This window comes from Triturus cristatus, chromosome 4_2, assembly GCF_964204655.1.
Source record: "Triturus cristatus chromosome 4_2, aTriCri1.1, whole genome shotgun sequence".
NCBI classification, from domain to species: Eukaryota; Metazoa; Chordata; class Amphibia; order Caudata; family Salamandridae; genus Triturus; species Triturus cristatus.
The window spans coordinates 87,269,427-87,290,247 of NC_140586.1; the positions used below are offsets into that span (position 1 = coordinate 87,269,427).

The following is a 20,821-nucleotide window of genomic DNA, read 5'->3' on the forward strand; positions in this document are numbered from 1 at the left end:
AAACCCCACAACCCACACCTAAAAATAACAAAAAAAATAATTTCACAGTTTACTTAATTATCAATTACATTATAATTATATTATGATTGATAATTAATCAATACTTAACTTCACACCCTATACACTTACATACCCAACATACATTCCAAAATATCACTAAAAATATATAATTATACAATTTATATAATTATAAATTACTAATTATTAATACATAATTAATAAATGATTACTTAACTTCCCGCCCTAAACCCCTACAAACAAAACAACCTGCACCTAAAATATCGCTTACAAAATTATAATAATTACACAATTTAGATAATTAATTATCAATTAAATAATTAATATTAATTAAAAATGTATTAATAATGAATTGTGCATAATGAACTTCCCACCCTGTACCTCTGCAAACCTCACAACCCGCTTTGGCAGTATAAATTACTATTAACAATTACATAAAAAATTATAAATAACTTAAAATTAAAAACTATATTTAAAAATATTAACAACAATTATGCCAACAATATATGACCTATACAATTAAAATCTGAACTGGAACACATTCAAATAATAGAAGAGCAATATTTTTACAACATTAATGCAAATGATATTAAAAGCGCAGATATTCTTGCAAACAATATTACTTACCTAAAAATTTATATTACTTACCTAAAAATCGATGTGCATGTCCATTATATTTCTGCATCACAATATTAATGTGTCACAATATTAAAAACTCGATATTTGTGTAGCTCGATATTAATAACTCGATATTATGTCCAGAGACCGGTCACACTTTGGTATTTGCACTTCATAACGCTGAAGGCCTGGTTGCGAGTTTGGCAGTTCGACCGCCCGCAGGCCGCGTCTTCAGACCGCCGCATTACAAGTTTACCATGGTGTCGCTGCAGAGATCTTGTGGCACTGGTGATTAGTTTTCCTTATGTAACGATGCCTGTGTGAACATTTCGACTACAAATGTGTTGAATACACACATGTGAATGATACTTGTGGAAAAATACCATCTACCCATTGCTGTAGTCTGGCCCATGTGTGGGCAATTCAAGCAATGAGTATATGGTACAAAAAGGACTCACCTGTATATCGCCGCAAACCGGGTCATACTCTTTGGGGTGAAGATGCTGCTGTGAAGGGGGACCTGAGGAAAGGGATTCACGTAGAACTCTGATGGGAAGAACAGGAGAAGGGCGAGTACGCACCCCAAATCCTTCATTTCTGCCAACTTGAAGCTGGCGGCCACACCGCAGTGGTCGGCTCGCTGGAAAGCCAAGTCATAATATGGACGGTTGAACTCCTCTGTACCGCCCTATGGCTGCGGCTCTTCGCTGACCGCGACCCTGGTGGTCTGCGGTGTGTTGGCAGTGTCCGCGGTACAATAGCAATCTGCCCAACTCATAATACGGTGGTCAGACCACCGAGCTTGCGGCGGTTGGACCGAGACTGCGAGTACGGCGGTTCACGGACAGCCAAACTTATAATAAGGCCTTTAGGGCCTTATTTTGACTTTGGCGGTATGAGAGTGGGCCGCCACGACACCAAAGCCAAAAAAGACCGCCCGCCAGATTACAATGTTTTTTGTATCTGGCAGGCAGCTCTTTGGCAGTCCCACTGCAGTGCCAATGAAAAAGACACAGCAAGGGGAGCAAAGGCATTCAAGTCCATGCCCTGCAGGAACTGGGGTGCATGCATACAAGGGTGCACGACATGTGCCCCCCCTGCATGCACCCTGTAACCCTGAGGCAACAGGGTGCTCTGTAGGGACCCCTTTGTTTCCTCACCTCCACACTTTTCATGGCCAGCTCACCTCCATGAAACATGTGGTGGTGAGGAAACTAGTAATATGCTTGGCATTGCCGCAGCGGCACCGCCATCTTATTACTAGCCACATTGCTGCAAGATCATCACGGATCGCGGATCCCTGACTGCGGCAGTAGTTCTGCGAGTCAAAATATGGCAGGTGGACCGCCACCACGACTACGACAGTCCAATGGACCGCTGTAGTTGTAATAAGGCCCTTAATGTTTTTTTGTTATTATGAAATACTATGTAGTTCAGTATTGAACCTTAAGATGACCAATGTTAACTTATTAATTGCAAGGATGTGGCGATATTGACAAATTTTACTGTGTTTTTATAGTACATTTGTATTTGTACTTGTCATATGCTATGTAGATGACAACATATGAAAGTTGTGTATATTTTTTCTACAGAACATTCTTCTATGATACGTACTATATGATTAATATTTATGAAATTGTGAGGAGATTTTGATATATGGAAGCTCCCTGCATACCATTTTGCTTCCTAATTCATCTGAAAAAAAATCACATTTTTATAGAGTACAGGATGATAGTTTTCAAACCTTCCTCTTATGTCTAAGAATGTTTATGTGGAAATATAATTTCTCAGCCTTTATGTTTATGGGCTTCATCTTTCATATGACACTGCTGCCTGGCTGCTTCGTCATCATAAAACATCTGCATGTAGTGGCAGAATTAAACTGTAGTAGTCTGGAGTTCCACCACAGCCCTCAGCTAGTGTGCAGAATACACCCACGTTGTCAATTGTATGTTCAGTGTTGGCATACTGCGTCCCTCCTGATTGCACCGCCCAACTCCACAGTCGCTGGAAGTAGCTGAAGCACCCTCAAAATAACAATGCTGGAGTTCAGAAGGCGACTGAGCCATAAAGATGTCTTTAAATGTGTTTATCTTGCTGCATTTGCGCTGCATTCAAAGACAAAGGTCAAATTTCAGGCTATGTCTCCTGACAAACATTGTTTGGAAACCGATATTTACTTTTATTTCTCTGACTGCAAAGTGAGATTTTGTAAAAGTGACCTAGGTGACAATTTTACTGCGGTACAGGAAGTGAAAGGAAAGATGTAGGATTTCAGTTTTCTTCTAACAGAACGACATTTCCATACTATAAATGAGCAATACACATTTCAAAATATATCAGCCATTAGGAAAGTGAAAATAAACCAGATTTATTGTAATGCTGAGGTGGAATGTGAATAATGATTTTAATAGGATCAAAACAATTCAAGACCCTTAAGTTGGTGATGCACAAATGATACATATTTGCTGAAACCCGATTTCCACACATCGTTTGTGCTCTATATAGTTTTACCTGTAAAACTGCACATCTATGCACATTTTTTGCCTATTTCAACACAACCAACTACATAATATAACCTTACCCCGCTCCTGTGGAATGGGCGCGGCATATTTTCTATACTTTTTTGTGTGTGACGTTTGTATTTTTTTACAAGCTCTAGGACTTCGGTTACATAACCTTAATGGCAACACCCCCACTGTGAAAATTGTTCCTGCACCACGTCCCTACTCTGCATAATGACAGACTTACCGCTGCCAGATCATATATCCAGGTGTGGATAGATCGCACCCCAATGCTCACTAGATCTCACGCCTGGACAGAATGTGTATGTGCTCCACTCTCCCCAGGTATGGGTCAGAGCCTCCCCTTGATCAGGTCTCCTGGCTATGGACACGATGCACCCCTCTGAGAAGATCTTTACATGAACCTTAATTGCACCTCTCTGAGCACATTCCCCAGGGGTGCACTGATTTTAACACCTCCCAACCCTTCTAGTTTAACTCCCAGGCACCGTACCTTCTCCAGTTTGGAGAGGGCCAGAGAGTAATGGTCCTTGGCTTTGAACTGCATGAACCTCATGTTGGCCGGATGGGTCAGCTCGGTGATGATGTTCAAGCCCGGAAACAACCTGCGTTGGAGGCGAAAACAGCTTTAATCCTCAATGAATCACAGATTTAACCTTTATTTACATAATCCACAGAGACACATAACCCTTCAGCACCCCCCCCATTTACACAGTCCATCACACACTTGCAACACTCCCTTGCTATTCTTGTTCATACTCCTATTCATGCACATCACTTGCGCTAAGCCTTAGGAATTAAGACACATCCAGGACGGCTATCACGAATGGCAAAAGTAATGAGCCTTGTGGATCCCATGACATCTTCCTTCAACTAGGATTGCTTTATTCAAACATAGGTAATGTAGATTAGATTTTTATTACATTGTAGCTGCAAATAGAAACATGTGCAAACTGACAGAAATAGAGGAGCACCATCTCACTGACCAACCGCGGAAACACATATTGACTTCAAGCGAGGGACCTCTCGCTGACCATAAGAGGCTGTGCAGCGACTGCTAGAGCCTCCACGACCCATCTGACCATTGGCAATAATACACTGACAGGATAGGAGATGCATTTCACTGACTGACCATAGAAACGTATAGGCAGCTAGCAGGAATTGTGCATCTCACTCATCATAAAGAGAAACACACAGATAGCAAGGGTGGTGTGTGTACCTTTCTAACCACAAAGAGCCACTGACGGAAGGAGAGAAGCCTTTCATCACTCATAGCAATTTATACACTGATAGCAAAGATGGTGCCATTCACTAACTGTACAGAGAGCAACCTTGACAGCAAGAGAGGAGTCTCTCAATGATCAAAGAGACATACAAAGACAGCAAGGGCAGAGTCTATCATTGATCAAAGAGACATATACACAGATAGCAAGAGATAAGTCTCATTGATCAAAGAGACAGACAGCAAGGGTGGAGTCTGTCATTGATCAAAGAGACATATACATAGAAAGCAAGGGCGGAGTCTCTTATTGATCAAAGAGACAGACAGCAAGGGCGGAGTCTCTCATTGATCAAAGAGAAATATACACAGACAGCTAGAAAGGAGTCTTTCATTGGCCATAGACACATAGACACAGACAGCAAGAGAGGAGTCACTCATTGATCAAAGCGACATATACACTGACAGCTAGAGGAGTCTCGCATTGATTAAAGATACATATACATAGATAGCAAAGGCGGAGTCTCTCATTGATCATATACAAAGATAGCTAGCGAGGAGTCTTTCATTGACCTTAGAGGCATATACACTGACAGCAAAAAAAGTGCCCTATTAGTGACCATAGAAACAAACACAGATAGTAAGAGAAGTGCCACGCAGGGCGGCTCCTACGCAATGGCAGAAGAGCGTCGCCCCACTGGCTCAGAGCAAGCAGCTAAAAATAAAACAATATTTCATTATCGTTTTATTTTTCAGCAGCTGACTCAGCCAGTGTGTAGGGAGAAGTGGGGCTGGACCATGAGAGGAGGAGTGCTATGTGCACTATCTTAGTGCACATGTGTGTTTGGCCGGCCTACAGACCCACCAAACAAACATGCGCACTTATGTTTCTCTAACCCGGCTGTATTGAACAGCCAGGTTAGAGAAACAGCACAGACTCCCTGTGCCTGAGAGAGCGTCTTTTGAGCCCGCTCAGGCCAATCCCCGTGCTGCTCTCATGCACGGGGATTGGACAGGGAATCTAATGCAGCCCCAGTGCCTGCTGGGACAAGGAAGAAGAACGTGACCAGGCGCGACATTGGAGGCGCCCGGCAGCATAAGTAAGTTTTCCTTTTTTTATTATTAAAATACTCCCTCCCGCATACCCCCTTCCCGTGCCCCACAAATTTTTGCATGTGGCTGCTGACACTGGTGCCACATAGTGATCATTGTGACATTTACACAAATAAGGGGCAGATTTACAAGCAACACTTTTGCGCCGCAGTTGCTTCACTTTTGTGACGCAGCGGCGGCGTAAACAATGCAGACAATGTATAACATGATGCATCCAAGGAGCTGCATCACGTTGTAAAGCCTTGCATCACATTATAACTGTGTCCGGTATAATGTATGCAAGGTGGAGGTTCCCATGCAGGAAAGCCTCGTAAAAGTGTGCCACTTCTAGGACGCCACGGCGTCAATACCTTACGCCTGCTTGAAGCAGGTGTAAGGAGTGACGCAGTACAATAAGTATAGGCCTCAACATGCATTGCTGGAGTTGAGTCGTGCTTACGACATGACTCTAGCAATGCCTGACTTTTGGGTCAATAGATGCGTCAGTCAATCCTTGCGCCATTGTGCGCCGTATTGTAAATACGGCGCATTCATGGTGGTGCAATGGTATCGCAGGCTGGAGCACAGAAACTGACGCATCCCTACAGATGCGTTAGTTTCTTGTAAATCTGCCCCCAAGTGTGCAAGAATAGTGTCTCTTTCTCTCTTTCTGGCTACAGAAATGTATTGACATTTAGAGAGTAAGTGTTGGATCTCTCACTGGCCACTGTAACAAGTACACAGACAGTGAGTGAGAGAACTTTATTGACCAACAAAACAACTCATAATGCAGCTGTGTGTTATTAGAACAGACTGATGGAACTACACACATGCTGCATACAATTAGCCTGATTGGGAGAACAATATAGTATTGTACATGTTTAATTTCCTTTTGTTATTCCTTAAGAGTTCAACTGAGAATAATTTAAAACACCTTGGATTTAAATGTTATGCTTCGCCATGAAGGCGAATTGGATCACAATATAATACTTATGGAACCATTGAGTAAAATGCCTATGTATTCCAGTCGGTGGACATTTTGTTGCAGAAATCATTAGGATAATTTGCTTATTAAATTTATTGTTAGTATAAGATCGGTAATGAAATATTGACAACATGCAGACTTATAGCCTGTCCTAAAATATGAACAAAAAGTGAGAAAATTTCAGTCGCTGAAAAGTGAAGACATTATACCTTTAAAAAATTGACCTTTTACAAATCCAGTCAGGTCAGTGAGAGACTCGTATGCACTTAGGTGCAAAATCATTGCTGAATCAGAAGAAAATGGGAGCATCCAATGTAGGACGAGAAGGCCTGGACCCATTAAACATTTAGAGAATATTTACTAAGTATATATATTATTCAATTGAGTTATGTAAACTTCTCATGCCACTCTCCCCTGAGAATATTGCACAGATCAGCCCACATGGAGATGCACTGGACATTGCCGATCTAACTAGTGCAATCATGAATCAAGATATGAATTCCAGAGCCAATCAATGCAGATTCACAAAAGATGACCAATCAGACCTAATGGAAATACTTACCCAACTGGTGAATAGCAATATAAAAAGACATATTGGATCAAGACTAAGCATGCATGATATTAAATTGGTTGGCGAGTGCCAGACCACTAGTGAAAAGTTGGTACAGGAAGAAAATTCAGAACCGTAAGAAGGCTACATGCAAGTAGGAATGCCCAACGTAGATAGATTGAAGAAAAAAAAAAAGCATTGAGGAAATCTGAAATCAAAGGGGCCTATTACGATGTTGGTCGGAGTTTTCTCCAACCGACCTCTGGTCGGCGATACCTACTGCCTAATTATGATGCAACCGCACATGGTACGGTCGCATTTTCCCATTTCTCTACGGGAGTTTGTGTTACGGCCAAACACCGGCCGTAACACAAGCTCTCAGAGAAATGGAAGATTGTGTTAATCCCTGCACACCGTGGCAGGCACCTCAAGGTACCCACTACAAGGTGCAGGGATCAAGGGCCAACTGGAGGGTTTCCATGTCGGAAAGGCCGGCCCAGAAACCGTGCATCATAATCTGGACAGCGAAAACCACCGTCCATATGGATTACAGACCGGTTCCTGCAGGCCGACAGGCTCTCTGAGCCAGCCGGAATAACCGTCTGGTTTCAATTCCGACCGGCTGTATCGTGATCAGCCGTTCAGAATTGAAACAGATGATGTCAGTTGTATAGCTTCCAACCTAAGGTCGGAGGCTTTACTGCCGGCATCGTAATAAGGCCCTATATCAGATCAAGATAAAGTGGAACCTGAAGGGACAATTTTGCTTACCTAAGCTACCTATATATATATAATTTTCTACTCTAAGCAAAATAAAGATGCTGAATTAAGATTTAAGGACAGTATTTCCGACATGCCAAAATGCAAAGTAATTAGGTAATCGTGAGAAAAACTCACATGTAACCTCTAGACCTGATTCACAACGGTAAATGTACTTTTTAAGTGAGATTACTTTTTTTGGTATTCATAAACTATGAGTTAATTGTAAGTTTACGACTGGGGAAATTCCGCAGTCGGGGCAGAGAACTTTGCACATAAAAAGATAGGACAGGTCCATTTTTTGTATGCGAAGCTCTCCGCTCCCACTGTGGACTCCCCACAGTCTTAAACATGCTATTAACTAGTAGTTTGTGAATATAAAAAAATCTGTAAACTTACATAAAAGTGTAAGTTTACCACTAAGGTTTTGCACTAAACCTGTTGCCCTGGAAAGAGTTTTACTAATAAATAAATCATACCTCAATATTTTTGGTAATAAAATCTAACAATTGGAAGCAAGTTTACACAGCATATCACTAATGTATATGTATATAAACACATACTATTTCAAAACCAGAGGTATTAATTTACTGTGTTAGAAATGGGGGTCTCTAGTTGGCAATGGTTTGCACCTTTGTCCAAGTAGGGACCATTCTTCCTAGTCATGGTAAGGGGGATACACTTCTAAAACAATCCCTGCTCACCCCCTTGGTAGCTTGGCACGAGCAGACAGGCTTATCTCAGAGGCAGTGTGTAAAGCATTTGTGCACACATACAGTAAAACAGTGAAAACACTACAAATGGACACCACCCCAGTTTAGAAAAATATGTAATCTTTATCTCAAAACCAAACAAGACCAAAACGACAAAAATCCACAATACAGTAATTAAAATGTAATCCTTAGAAGGTAAAAATAGTTCTGTCCATAGAAAACTATAGATGCGACACTTTCAACACAAAGTACCGTGGATGTGTCAAAATCATACACAAAAACAGCCGTAGGGAAGGTGATGCGTCGGTTCCTTGCTGCCATGCAGGGGACATGATGCATCAATTCCTTACCGAAGGGGAGGCGATACGTCGGTTTCTTACTGTGCGTGGAGGTGATTCATCTGTTTTTTGCTGTGTCCCCAGTGTCCTTGTAGACTTGGCGCCCCGGTGCGAAGCTTGTGGATCGGGGATGCGTCTGTTCTTGGCAACGGCGCTGTGTTGGTCTCTCCAGCCGCGGTCCCACGATATGTTGGTTCTTGCGACCTCACAGCAGGGCCTGTGTCAGAATCAGTGTGGTGATCTCGGACTTCGGATATCGAGGCACGGGATTCGGCCTGCGGCAATTTCTCCAGCCGCGGGCAGGCGCTGCGTCGGTTTCTTCAGCGGTGCTGCATAGGAAACTTGTGTGGATATGTCGTGCTTCTCGTAGTTGCATCTCTTTTCCAGCTCCCAACAGCAGGAACAACCTCCAGAGGCCCAATATAGTAACAGGCACCGAATGGTAGGTCAGAACTGCCAGCTAGGAAGTTCAGGGGAGCTGGTGGGGAATTTTTTCTGTCCCTAAGACTTCAGAACAGGAGGCAAGCTCTACTTCAAGCCCTTAAAGATCTTCTTCAAGCAGGAGACACAGCAAAGTCTTTATCCTCTCCTTGGCAGAAACAGCCACTGCAGGCCAACCCCAGACAGCACACAGCTTTCCCAGCTTTTCTCCTTGGCAGAGGTTCCTCGTGATTCCAGAAGTAATCTAAAGTTCTGGGCCCCAATATTTATACAGCATTTTCATTTGTTCCCTTGTGGCAGAGAGGAGAGGTTCTGTGCCCAGTCAAAACCAGTTGTGTCCTCTCTGGTTCAGCTTTCAGGCAGGAGGTGGAGACAGTATTGAGTAAGGCAGACCAGGCCCATTCAGTTAAAATGAAATCTCCTCCCCCTACTCTAAATGCAGCCCAGGTCTATCCAGCCTAGCCCCGACTCATCCAGGAAAGGCAAGACACAACTCAACCCCCCCCCCCTCCCCCCAGTAGCTGTCTACAGTAAATGCACACCTCCAGCTCCTGTCACTCCAAAGCCAGACAGTCAATCCACAAACCAGCAGAGGCACACAGGGTGGCTAAGCAAGAAATTACCCACTTACTAAAAGGGGTATTTTCAAACACAGAAGGTAAAAATCATCCTTACTAAAAGACGCATCTTTACATTCTGAGTTCAGGCATACAAAACCATACCTTCCTATCTTGTCCCAATGGCAAGCTATATTTATAAGATGTTATAGCGCTGGGACACCTCTCCAGAGGTAGCTGTGCACTTTACAAATCCTGGTATTTCATTTCATTATAAACTAACTCTCATTCTATCCTATGGGGCGGATGTATGACATTACAACGCGTGTCATTACAACGCGTGCAGTTACATCGCATGCGTTACAACGCATGCGATGTTACAACGCTATGCCATTACAACGCAAGTCTTTACATCGACTTGCGCTAGATGGCGTGCTAACATTAGAAAAGTGTAATTTACTATTCCAACTCCAGTCCACTTAACAGTAGGGAAGGTGTTGGGATACTAAACTACACTATTTGTAATGTTAGCACGCCATCTAGCGCAAGTCGATGTAAAGACTTGCGTTGTAATGGCATTGCGTTGTAACATCGCATGCGTTGTAACACATGCGATGTAAAAGCTGCGCGTGGTAAATACCGCGTTGTAATGGCTGTTCCCCCTATGGGGCAGATAGCCTTTCACTAGTGAAAAACAATTCTCTGTAGTTCACTATCAGGACTTGTTATACACATCAGGACATGTCCCACTGTTCACAGACACTGCACCCTGTCCACAGGGGTACCTCGGGCCAGCGTTAGGAGTGACTCATGTGTAAGAAAAGGGAAGGTTAGGGCCTGACAAGTGGGTGCACTTGCCAGCTCAATCATGGCAGTACCAAACTGCGTACAGACACTGCAGTGGCAGGTCTGAGAACCTTTTGCAAGGCTGCTTGTGTGGGTGGCACAATCAGTGCTGCAGGCCCACTAGTAGCATTTGACTTAAAGGCCCTGGGCACACACAGTTCACTGTACTAGGGACTTAGTAGTAAGTCAAAGAAGCCAACCATGGAAACACCAATCCATATTCACAATTTACACAGAGAGCATATGCACTTTAGTACTGATCAGCAGTGGTAAAGTGCCCAGAGTCCTAAAACCAACAAAACAGGGTCAAATACAGGAGACCAAAAAGCTAAAAGTCTGGGAATAAACCCACTGAAAATGCCAGATCTAAAATACTGCAATCAGAAACTAAGTGGTGTAATTCAAAAAACATATCAATACTAAATTAGCTGCACATATAGAAGTTGTAGGAAAGTAGGATCTGCTTCTTATGGTTACCCCCACTTTTTGCCTGTTTTGACTACTCCGACTGGGATCATGCTAATCAGGAACCCAGTCTATCTGCTTTCTCCCTAAAATGTTATGCCATGTTATTTGGTACACTCCAGATTGGATACTGGGGTACCCTTATAAGTCCCTAGTATATGGTACACATGTACCCAGGGCATAGGTACCCCAGAGGCCTCCCATGGGCTGAAGCATGTATTGTGCCACCCATAAGAGGCCATGCAAAATGGAACTACAGGTCTGCCATTGCAGCCTGTGTAAGCTGGTGCTTGCACCGCTTACTTTAGAAATAGGTTCACTATATCTATAGGTCACTACACTTAAACGTATAAGTCACCCCTATATCATGCTTTAACAATCCTGAAGGCAGGGTGCTAGGTTTTATGTGAGACGGTGCCCCTGCATGAGCAGAGCCCCTCTGCAGCCTTCGGAGACCATTCTCCTGGGTTGTCTGTGACTCAGGCAGACATATAGGTAGAGGTGCATTATAACCTCACGGTAAATGCTATCTCGAAAACGGCTGAAATAAAAAATGGTGTGTTTGGTATCAAACACCTTGGAATCATACCTCCACACCGGTAACCGGTGTGGGAGGTATGATTCCACCCTTCTGAAGCAAGTTTCGTGGGGTCACTGGTCTTTCCGGTGCCAGCCTTCTCGACCCAGACAGCACAAAATGGATGCTGCCGACCAGAGGCACAAGTTACTACTTGTGTAACGATATATCTATAAGAGACATTAGTTAGTGATAGATTCCTTACCTTAGAATATTCCCCAGACGTCCGTCTGGATCCGGAAAGTTTTCTGCCTAGCAGTACGCCTGCGGTGCCGTGCGGCTCCGCGCCCATCACCCGTGTCGTGCGCGCCGGGACGACGTCACGGAAACCACTCGGGTGCCACCCATGCGCGCAGACGTCAGTTCTGTACACAACTTTCCGTGTCGAAACGCAGATCCATGCGAGAAACTGACCTTTGGTGCATAAAACTAGGGCCCTAAAAGGGGATGACCTTAACCCTAGTAATCAGTTCGCAGAACGGGGAGGATGGGTGGGACGGTAAGGAATCTATCACTAACTAATGTCTCTTACAGATATATCGTTACACAAGTAGTAACTTGTGCATCTAAAAGAGACACATTAGTGATAGATTCCTTACCTTAGAATAGATACCCCAGCAATACCAACCCCGGTGGTGGGTCTGCGAACAAGATTACACCAGAAAGTGACGGAGCACAGAACGGCCAAAGAAGCCGTCTCTCCAGACCTGACTGTCAAGGCAGTAGTGCTTGGTAAACGTGTGCAGCGAGGCCCACGTAGCTGCCTGACAAATATCCTGCAAGGGGACACCGTGTTCCAAGGCAGTAGTGGCTGCAGTTGCCCTGGTCGAATGGGCACGCAGTCCCATAGGAGGCTCCTTCTTGGCCAAGGAGTAACAGGCTTTGATGCACAGAACGACCCACGGGGAGATGATCCGTTTGTGCACCGTCCGACCTCTTTTGGCGCCCACGTAGCCAACAAAGAGCTGATCATCCCCCCCGGAACTGCTGTGTACGCTGCAGATAGAATGCGAGCGCACGTTTTGGGTCCAGACGGTGGAGCCGCTCCTCTTCCCTTGAAGGATGCAGAGGCGGAAAAAAGGTGAGCAAAGTGATGGTCTGCCCGATGTGGAAGGGCGTGACAACCTTTGGCAAGAAAGAAGGTGAACACCTGCAATACACTTCCCTGGACAGAGGGAAGGAATGCCTTCAGTGCAAGCCGGATCGCTCGCAGCTCCAGAAGGTTAAAATGGAGCCAGGACTCTGCCGGAGACCAGTGGCGTCTGATCTTCGCCTCTCCCATGTGGCCTCCCCAACCCAGGAGGGACACATCCGTCACTACTGTGTGCTCCGGTTGGGGAAGGGAGAGGGATCTGCCACTGACCCAAGCGCCCTCCGAGATCGGACAGGTTGCCCTGATGCTGTGCCCACTGTAACTTCAGGTCCCACTGCAGAGCTTGCATATGCCATCATGCCAGCAGGATGCAGGAGACCATCAGGCCCAGAAGCCGGAGGGTCATCCTGACTGAAACCCGGGATAGAGGCTGAAAGAGCGGAACCATAGCCTGAATATCCCGGACTCGCTGTTCGGGAGGATAAACCCGAAACAGTGTCGAATCCAGAACCGCTCCGATGAAAGGGAGCTTCTGAGAGGGACTCAGGTGTGACTTCGGCACATTGATGGAGAATCCCAGCAGATGCAGGAGGTCAGCCGTAGTCTGGAGGTGGGAGACAACTGCCTGGGGCGAACCTGCCTTCAACAGCCTGTCGTCGAGCTAGGGGAAGACTGACACCACTGACCTGCGCAGATGAGCTGCGACCACCGCCATCACCTTCGTGAACACCCGAGGGGTGCTGGTAAGGCCGAAGGGGAGCACAGCAAACTGAAAATGCTCCTGGCCTACCGTGAACCCTAGGTAACGCCGGTGGGCCGGCAGGACGGGAATGTGGAAATAAGCGTCCTGCAAGTCCAAAGCTACCATCCAGTCTCCAGGGTCCAGGGCAGACAGGACCTGAGCCAGAGTCAGCATCTTGAACTTCTCCTTCCGGAGGAAGCGATTGACGTTCCGGAGGTCCAAGATGGAGCGCAGGCCCCCCTTGTCCTTCTTGGGGACCAGAAAGTAGTGGGAATAGCAACCACTCCCTACTTCCTGATCGGGAACGTACTCGATGGCCCCCTTGGCCAGGAGGGCCGTGACTTCCTGACGAAGAAGAGCCAAATGATCCCCCGACATGCAGTGGTACCGAGGTGGCATGGCTGGAGGGGAGGACAGAAAGGGGAGCGAGTAACCTTGGCAGATTATCTGCAGCACCCACTTGTCCGAAGTGATACCGCGCCAGTGGTGGAGGTGGTGACGGACCCTGCCTCCTACCGGCGTGGGGTGCCCCTGAAGCACGGATTAGGAAGGCTTGGAGGCAGAAGCAGCGGGTGCGGAGGTGGACTGCCCCGCCCACTGATTACCAAACCCGCCCCTGCGGAAGCCACGCTGAGGCAGGTTCTGCACAGGCTTTGCGGAGGAGCACGTCTGGGCGCTTCGACCCTGGCCACGACAGGAACAAAACCCAGGCGTGGCAGGGCTCTTAGTGGAAAGACCCAAAGACTTCACCGTGGCCCGTGAGTCCTTAGCACTGTCCGCCTTGTCGCCAAAGAGGCGAGAGCCATCAAAGGGCATGTCCATGAGCGAGCTCTAGACATCAAGCAAGAACCCGGTAGACCGCAACCAGGCATGACGCCGCAACGCCACAGTCGTAGAAATCACCCTGCCCAAGGAATCAGCCGTGTCCAGACCACACCTGATGGCAAACTTCGCCGCATCCTTGCCCTCCGCAATCGCTTGGGAAAGGACAGCCTGGACCTCTTCAGAACACTGAGGCAGGACCTCTGCTACCGTATCCCACACGGCGTGGGAGTAACGGCCCAACAAGCAGGCGGTATTAACCGACCGCAACCCCAAGCTGGCCGAGGAGAACAACCTCTTGCCATATTGGTCCAGCTTCTTAGAGTCCTTATCCGGCGGAGCCGTGGGAAATGCACTCTGCGATGTCGAGGCCTGAATGACCAGGCTCTCAGGTGCGGTGTTAGTGGTCAAGAAGGCCGGGTCACCAGGTGCCGGGCGATGACGCCTAGCGACGTTCTTATCCACCGGTGCCCCCGAGGCCGGTCGCAACCAAGTGCCCACGAGGACTTCGGTAAGGGCCTCATTGAAAGGAAGCAGCGGTTCCGATGACGTAGACGCCATCTGGAGCACCTCCGTAAGTAGGTTGGTCTTAAGGGCCACCGTAGGGAGGTCGAGATGGAGAGCCTCTGCAGCTCGACGCAACACCATAGTGTAGGAAGTGCCCTCCTCCATAGTAGGCAGAGGGGAGGCAAACGCCGGGTCAGAAGACACATCAAGTTCACCCGCATCTTGAAGGTCATCCACCCAATCCTGCTCGGAGTAACACTGCCACGCAAGGGGGTCCTTGGAGCCGTCCCAGTCCTCATCCGGCTCCGGGGTAGAAGGAGCCGGCCGCGGCAGCAGGGCTGGAGCCGGAGAGGGGGCCAGCGGCGCCGGGAGCGGCGCCGGCCGGGGCCGAACTGGAACCGCATCCCAATGAGTATCTCAGGTCGGAACGAAATGGTCCGAGAACCGGGGCAGGGGCAGGATAAATGGCGCCCAGTGCGGCGCCTGTGGCGGAGCCAGGGGCGGCGCTGGGGCCGGAGCCATGGGCGGCGCTGGGGCTGGAGCCAAGGGCAGCGCCGGGGCCGGAGCCAGCGGTGCTGCACCTTGTGGTGCCGGAGCCGCGGGCGCTGGATCCAGTGGGCTCTGGGGGCAGCGCCAGAGGCGGTGCCTCCGGGTCAACAGGATCTGGACAAGGGACCACGGGGCCCGCCGGCGGGATCCCGAGGCCTAAACAGGCGGTCCATGGCAGCAAGAAACTCTTGCATCTGTTCAGGAGTTGCCGACGGACCCGGGAATAGCAGGTAGGCCGCAGGACTCCCAGGCTCCGGAGGAGCCGCAGGGGCGGAGTCCCTGTCCCCCTCGTCCACCTCCGGGGAGCGACAGGGGACGTCCGAGAGCGAACACACTTGTTCGCTTACTGGAATCTGAAGGTGAAGACTTAGAGTCCGAGGAGCAACGGCTCCGGTCCCGCTCTTGCGCTTCTCAGTTGTAATTGGATTCTCCATTTATGCGGACCTAACTTAATATTATTGGAGTACACTGACTTATAGACGGACCAAACTATTGGACATCGATTCAATCTCCTGCCTTAAGTCTTCAAGTTACTGCTTTCAAGCACATCCACAAGCGAATTTGGCCGCATTAACCATATGAATTACGGACATTAGCCCCCTACTACTGGTCAGTAGACCACAGTTAACGGTATGTAACTAGGCCCCATACCCTCTTAGGTTGCCCCACCCTGTCCTGATGAAGATCCGCAAGGCCGAGGATCTAATCGCCCTCATGGCCATAAGACGGGTCGAAACGTCGACGCCCCTTTAACCAAGCCTGGATTCTGAACCTAACCCCCCACGTGCCACCCTAGAATGGATTTCTATGCAACATATTTGTGATTGTATATTGAAAATTGTGGCCAGGCTCCTAAGGATGGTGATTTACAACCTGTCCAATTGTTTTGATATATTAAACTCTTCTATGCCATCTTTTTGAATACCCTCTTCTTCACCACTTCACACATGAGCACCTTTATTCCTGTGCACATTCCCTCTGGAGCAACCTTCTTTGCTAAATCGATAACGTATATAATATTGTCTGACTTTCACCATTTGACATGAAAATAAAATGCATGGTGACCCAGATTATGGTTTGTTGCACTTTTATGTTGTAAATAATGTATTAAGTCATATGAGCCAATAGCTCATAAAATCATTGGTTGATTTATAAATGAAGGTCTAGGACCACTGTTTTTTGTATCATACCTTACCCAGGTCCTTGATCACCATTGGGTTACCCCATTTTTAGGTCTCGCCTGACCCAGCGCATGCGCTGGTCTGGCGAGACTTATTGAGAGGGCTCCAAAAAGTGCTACCAGGACAGCCTAGAGCTACAGTGCATGTGCGCGGGCGCGCGCACCGCGCTTTACCGCGATTACTTTCACTTTCGCGCCGCACGGCCGCTTTGATGTTTGATCGCGATCACGATCACTTTCGCGGCCGCACGGCATAGCCAATTGGTCTCGTTTGAACTTTGGGATGTCGTCTCCTTTTAAAACGTTTAGGTTTATTGTCGGCGGGTCTGCCTTTCAGCCATCCATGCTAACTTCAGGAAAAATCATAACGTAAATACTCTTCAATAAAGTTGAAATTCATCATCTGAAATTTGTTTAATCAAAATTCCTACCTAGTCTGGAAACGTAGTAGCAGGATTCCATTAGACAAGTGATTCAGATATATTTTCCAGCTAATGCGAAAACTGAAAATATACACACATACAACGCAAAAGAGCTATCCTTGATTTACCAAAGCCAATTCCTGTATCCTAGCCAGCCTGTGCCCATATTATGGCAGTTTATGCAGTAGCCACACTTGCGAATTCATAGAATTGAGCTCTGCACACTCTTACAGAGCAGTGGTCTCACCCCGTACTTTGCCATGGTGTGCCCACCATGCCTGCACACATCAGTTTTAAGGAGGGTGCAAATGTATCCAAGAGTGGGAGTGTTTATCTCTCCCATCCCTCACGTTGGGAAAAAGCCTTTGTTTCCTGCATCAGAGCAGTGCTATTTGGCTTTGCACCGGGGAAACCAGCCTTGTATTTAGAAAGGAGTCAAGTCCAAAGGCCTCACAAAGCAGCAGTGTCTGACTTTACCCCCAGCACCTCATCCTTGATGGTCGAGACCAGTTCACCTCCTGGGTAATCTATCTTCTCTTCCTCTCTTAAATAGGGCTCAGACCGACTCATGTTCCAGATTAAGGAGATGTGCCAGGTGAAGCAGGCATTCCCTGGTTTACATACGGAGACTGCACATTTAATTTTACAGATATGTCTAATACCCTCCTGGGAAATGGCAGTCTGTGAGGCTTTCTAAACAAACAGCAGAAAGTGCAGAGAGCTTAGGATCCCACAATTACTGTAGTACAGCCTCGCGAATCTTTCATTTTACTTCCTGTCAGAACTGTGTTACCATTATCTTCTCATCATAAAAGGGCATACTCCACCCCCCCCCCCCCCCTCCCGAAAAACCAAGAAGTCTTGGAACCGAAAACCAGAGATACATCCAATACGTGTCAACATTGAAATATAAGGAAAGAATAGTCAATGACTGAGTTCCCGTATAAATCATGAAAAACTCTTTCAATGTGTGACTCGAGATGCAGTTTTCTCTGTGTTTGCTATTATCAAAGGGATTGCCACTTAATCCATATAGTTCACCCAAATCCAAAATCCACTGTACATCTGATGGCAGTTTCGTTTTAAGATCCCCTGACAAACAAAACCACCTAATCTGTAAATAAATAATTTGTCAAATTCATGATAGGCTCATAATATGCCACACTGTGTCCTCTTGTGCAGAGAGTGGCAGTGAAATTAAACTACATTTATGGGTACATATAGCCATGGGCTCTACACACTCATTGCGCCCAAGGAATTACTTACATCGAGTAATTGGACAATATTATAAAACTTCGAGGTCTTCACAAATACTGCCAGTTATCCTTTTGGCCTAGCACTATTATTTGTCTTATCAATTCTCAGTACCAAATTAATCCCCACTTTTTCCAGTAGCTATGTTTCCCAGGATGTAGAAATATCATGTTATATTCATGAACACTTGAAAATATGGATGATGAATGTTCCAGTTTCAGGCCAGCTATGAATGAATAAATGAAAGGGCATTTGTGTAGTGCACTGTTACTCCGGAGAGTGTCCTGGCGCTCTGCACTTCTATAATTACAACTTCGGGGACCAAAGCAGATTTAACCTAAATTAAAAAGCCATGTCTTTAGTTTATTTCTGAACATGGGGATAGCTGGGATGGCCTGAAGTTCAGTTGGCAGTTTATTCCAAGTGGATGGCCCTAAAAAAGAGAAGGATCTGTCTCCGGTCCCTATGAACCACAATTTCACTGCCAGCATATAGTCAAGGACAGCTGCTGAATCACAGCAGCGCCATAACCCAGCACTCATGGAGTTCCAGCAGCTGCCAGGCAGAAACCACTTTCAGGGGGGAAAGTTAGGCCTAAGTAAAGGTTAAACCTGACTCTAGCTAAGAACCGATGAGCCAAGCTCCTGCCTGATCAATCCAAGGCCACAGCATACTTTTTGTATAACCTACCATCCATATGTTGGTACTCAGGCACACATGTATCTATATTAGCATTACTTTTCCTGTTTGAGGATATCAAGTTTAGTTGTAGCTGGTCATTACTTTTTCCTGCACATCGTTTCTGTGATTTCAGTGCATTTCAATCCAATGTTTTCTGGCACCATAACCGCAAAGGGATCAGAACCAAAATGTACATCCTTCAACAGGGCGGATTCCTATTTGTTAGCCAAGGCTGAGTCACTCTTCCATTTGGATCTGTTATGTTATGTTATCTTTAATTTATACAGCGTGCAGCTACTCGAAAGTGTTCCGGCGCTAAACTCGAGAAAAAGAGGAAGAAGAAAGGCAAAAGCCATCATACTTAAAAAGCAACATTTTTAATTTTTTTTCAAACAGAAGAGGGTCCTGGATAGCCCGAAGCGCTACAGGCAGGCAATTCCAGGCTAGGCCTGCTTTACGGACAAAGGAGTTCCCACCCAGTCTTTGGCGATTAAACCTAGGGGTCTGGATCAAAAGCTGAGCAGACGAACGCAGCAGCCTCCCTGGTGTGTAAAAGGCAAACCTCTTACGCAGATAACAAGGACCCAGACCATTAAAGGGTCCGATGCACAATAGAAAGCATCTTGAATTTCAAACGAGATTCCACTAGAAGCCAGTGCAAAGAGCGCAGATGGGAATGAACGCTAAGCCTAGAACCAAATTTTTAAGACAGTTATTCGCACTCCCGGTGAGCACCCCAATACAGCCACTCAGGATGGACCTGGGTATTCAACCAATTGCGGACATGGTCGCCTCCAGACCAGTAATGTACTGGCGACGACTATGGAGCACTCCTGAACTTGCCATATTTCAGGAAGAATTGAAATCCATCCTATTGCTACCAAGGGCAGGTGCTATCCCCTGGCTAGCTCATGTTAGGAAATCACTAAAAGATATAGGGAGAGAAGACCTCTGGCACACACCGGAGGACACTTGCCCTTCTTTGCCAAAAAAAACATTGGGAAAAACACTGCAGGAATTTAATCTAACTCAGACCATTCGATCAGTTAATACTCCGAATCTGACCTCGGCTTTCCTAGAGGCCAAAATTAGTTATAGTTTTGAGCCTGCAATCGACTTGATCCAACCTGTATTGGCTAAAAAATTATACTTACAATTCAGGCATGGGTCTCTCCCCCTGTTTTCAAGACCAAAAAATGGGCTGGCCAACCAAGGCAATCTTGTCCAGGGTGTGGTACTACTGATGAAACTGAGGTTCATGTCGTAATTTTCTGTTTGGCATATAAAATACCTCGTAGGAAATGGATAATCCAACTTGCCAAGAATATAGGGGTTACGAATCATAGAGATCTCTTCAGGCTGCTGAAATATGATCCTTCTCCCCTCTATGTTACTGTGATTGCTAAATTTCTCTTTTCTATGTGGCTAACCAGAAGACAACTACTCAATCACATTGGCACCAATCCCTGCTATTAATTTGTTTTAATTCGTGAATTGTATTACTGTGTTGGTTTTATCAACCATGTCTTAAATTTGTAAATATTGTACCATGATATTTTATCACTTTTATGGCTTGTAGCCGAAATAAAGTTTTTCTGACTGACTGTAAGCCTAGAACCTAGAGCTGAATTTTGGACCACCTGCAGTTTCTTAACCAAATATCCTGGGCTGCCTACCAAAAGGGCGTTTGCATAATCCAATCGAGATAGAATAAGGGCACAAACCACAGTTTCTTTAGCCTTACCAGGTAGAAAGGGAAGAAACCTCCGCAAGATTTTAAGAATACCAAAACAAACACCAGCCAGCTTCTTCACTTGAGTTGCAAAATTCAAGTTCTCCTCGAACCAGACCCCAAGATTTTTTACTGC

General features: G+C 46.3%; 1 protein-coding gene across 1 annotated transcript in view; it reads right to left on the reverse strand.

The window, feature by feature from the left end:
• The window catches only part of LOC146833056 (potassium channel subfamily T member 2-like), a 783,113-nt gene that overhangs the window by 157,719 nt on the left and 604,573 nt on the right, over nt 1–20,821 (reverse strand). The window contains exon 24 of the mRNA XM_085599884.1: nt 3,655–3,766. Within this exon, the coding sequence (XP_085456010.1) occupies nt 3,655–3,766 (112 nt within the window). The remainder of the gene's footprint in view (nt 1–3,654; nt 3,767–20,821) is intronic.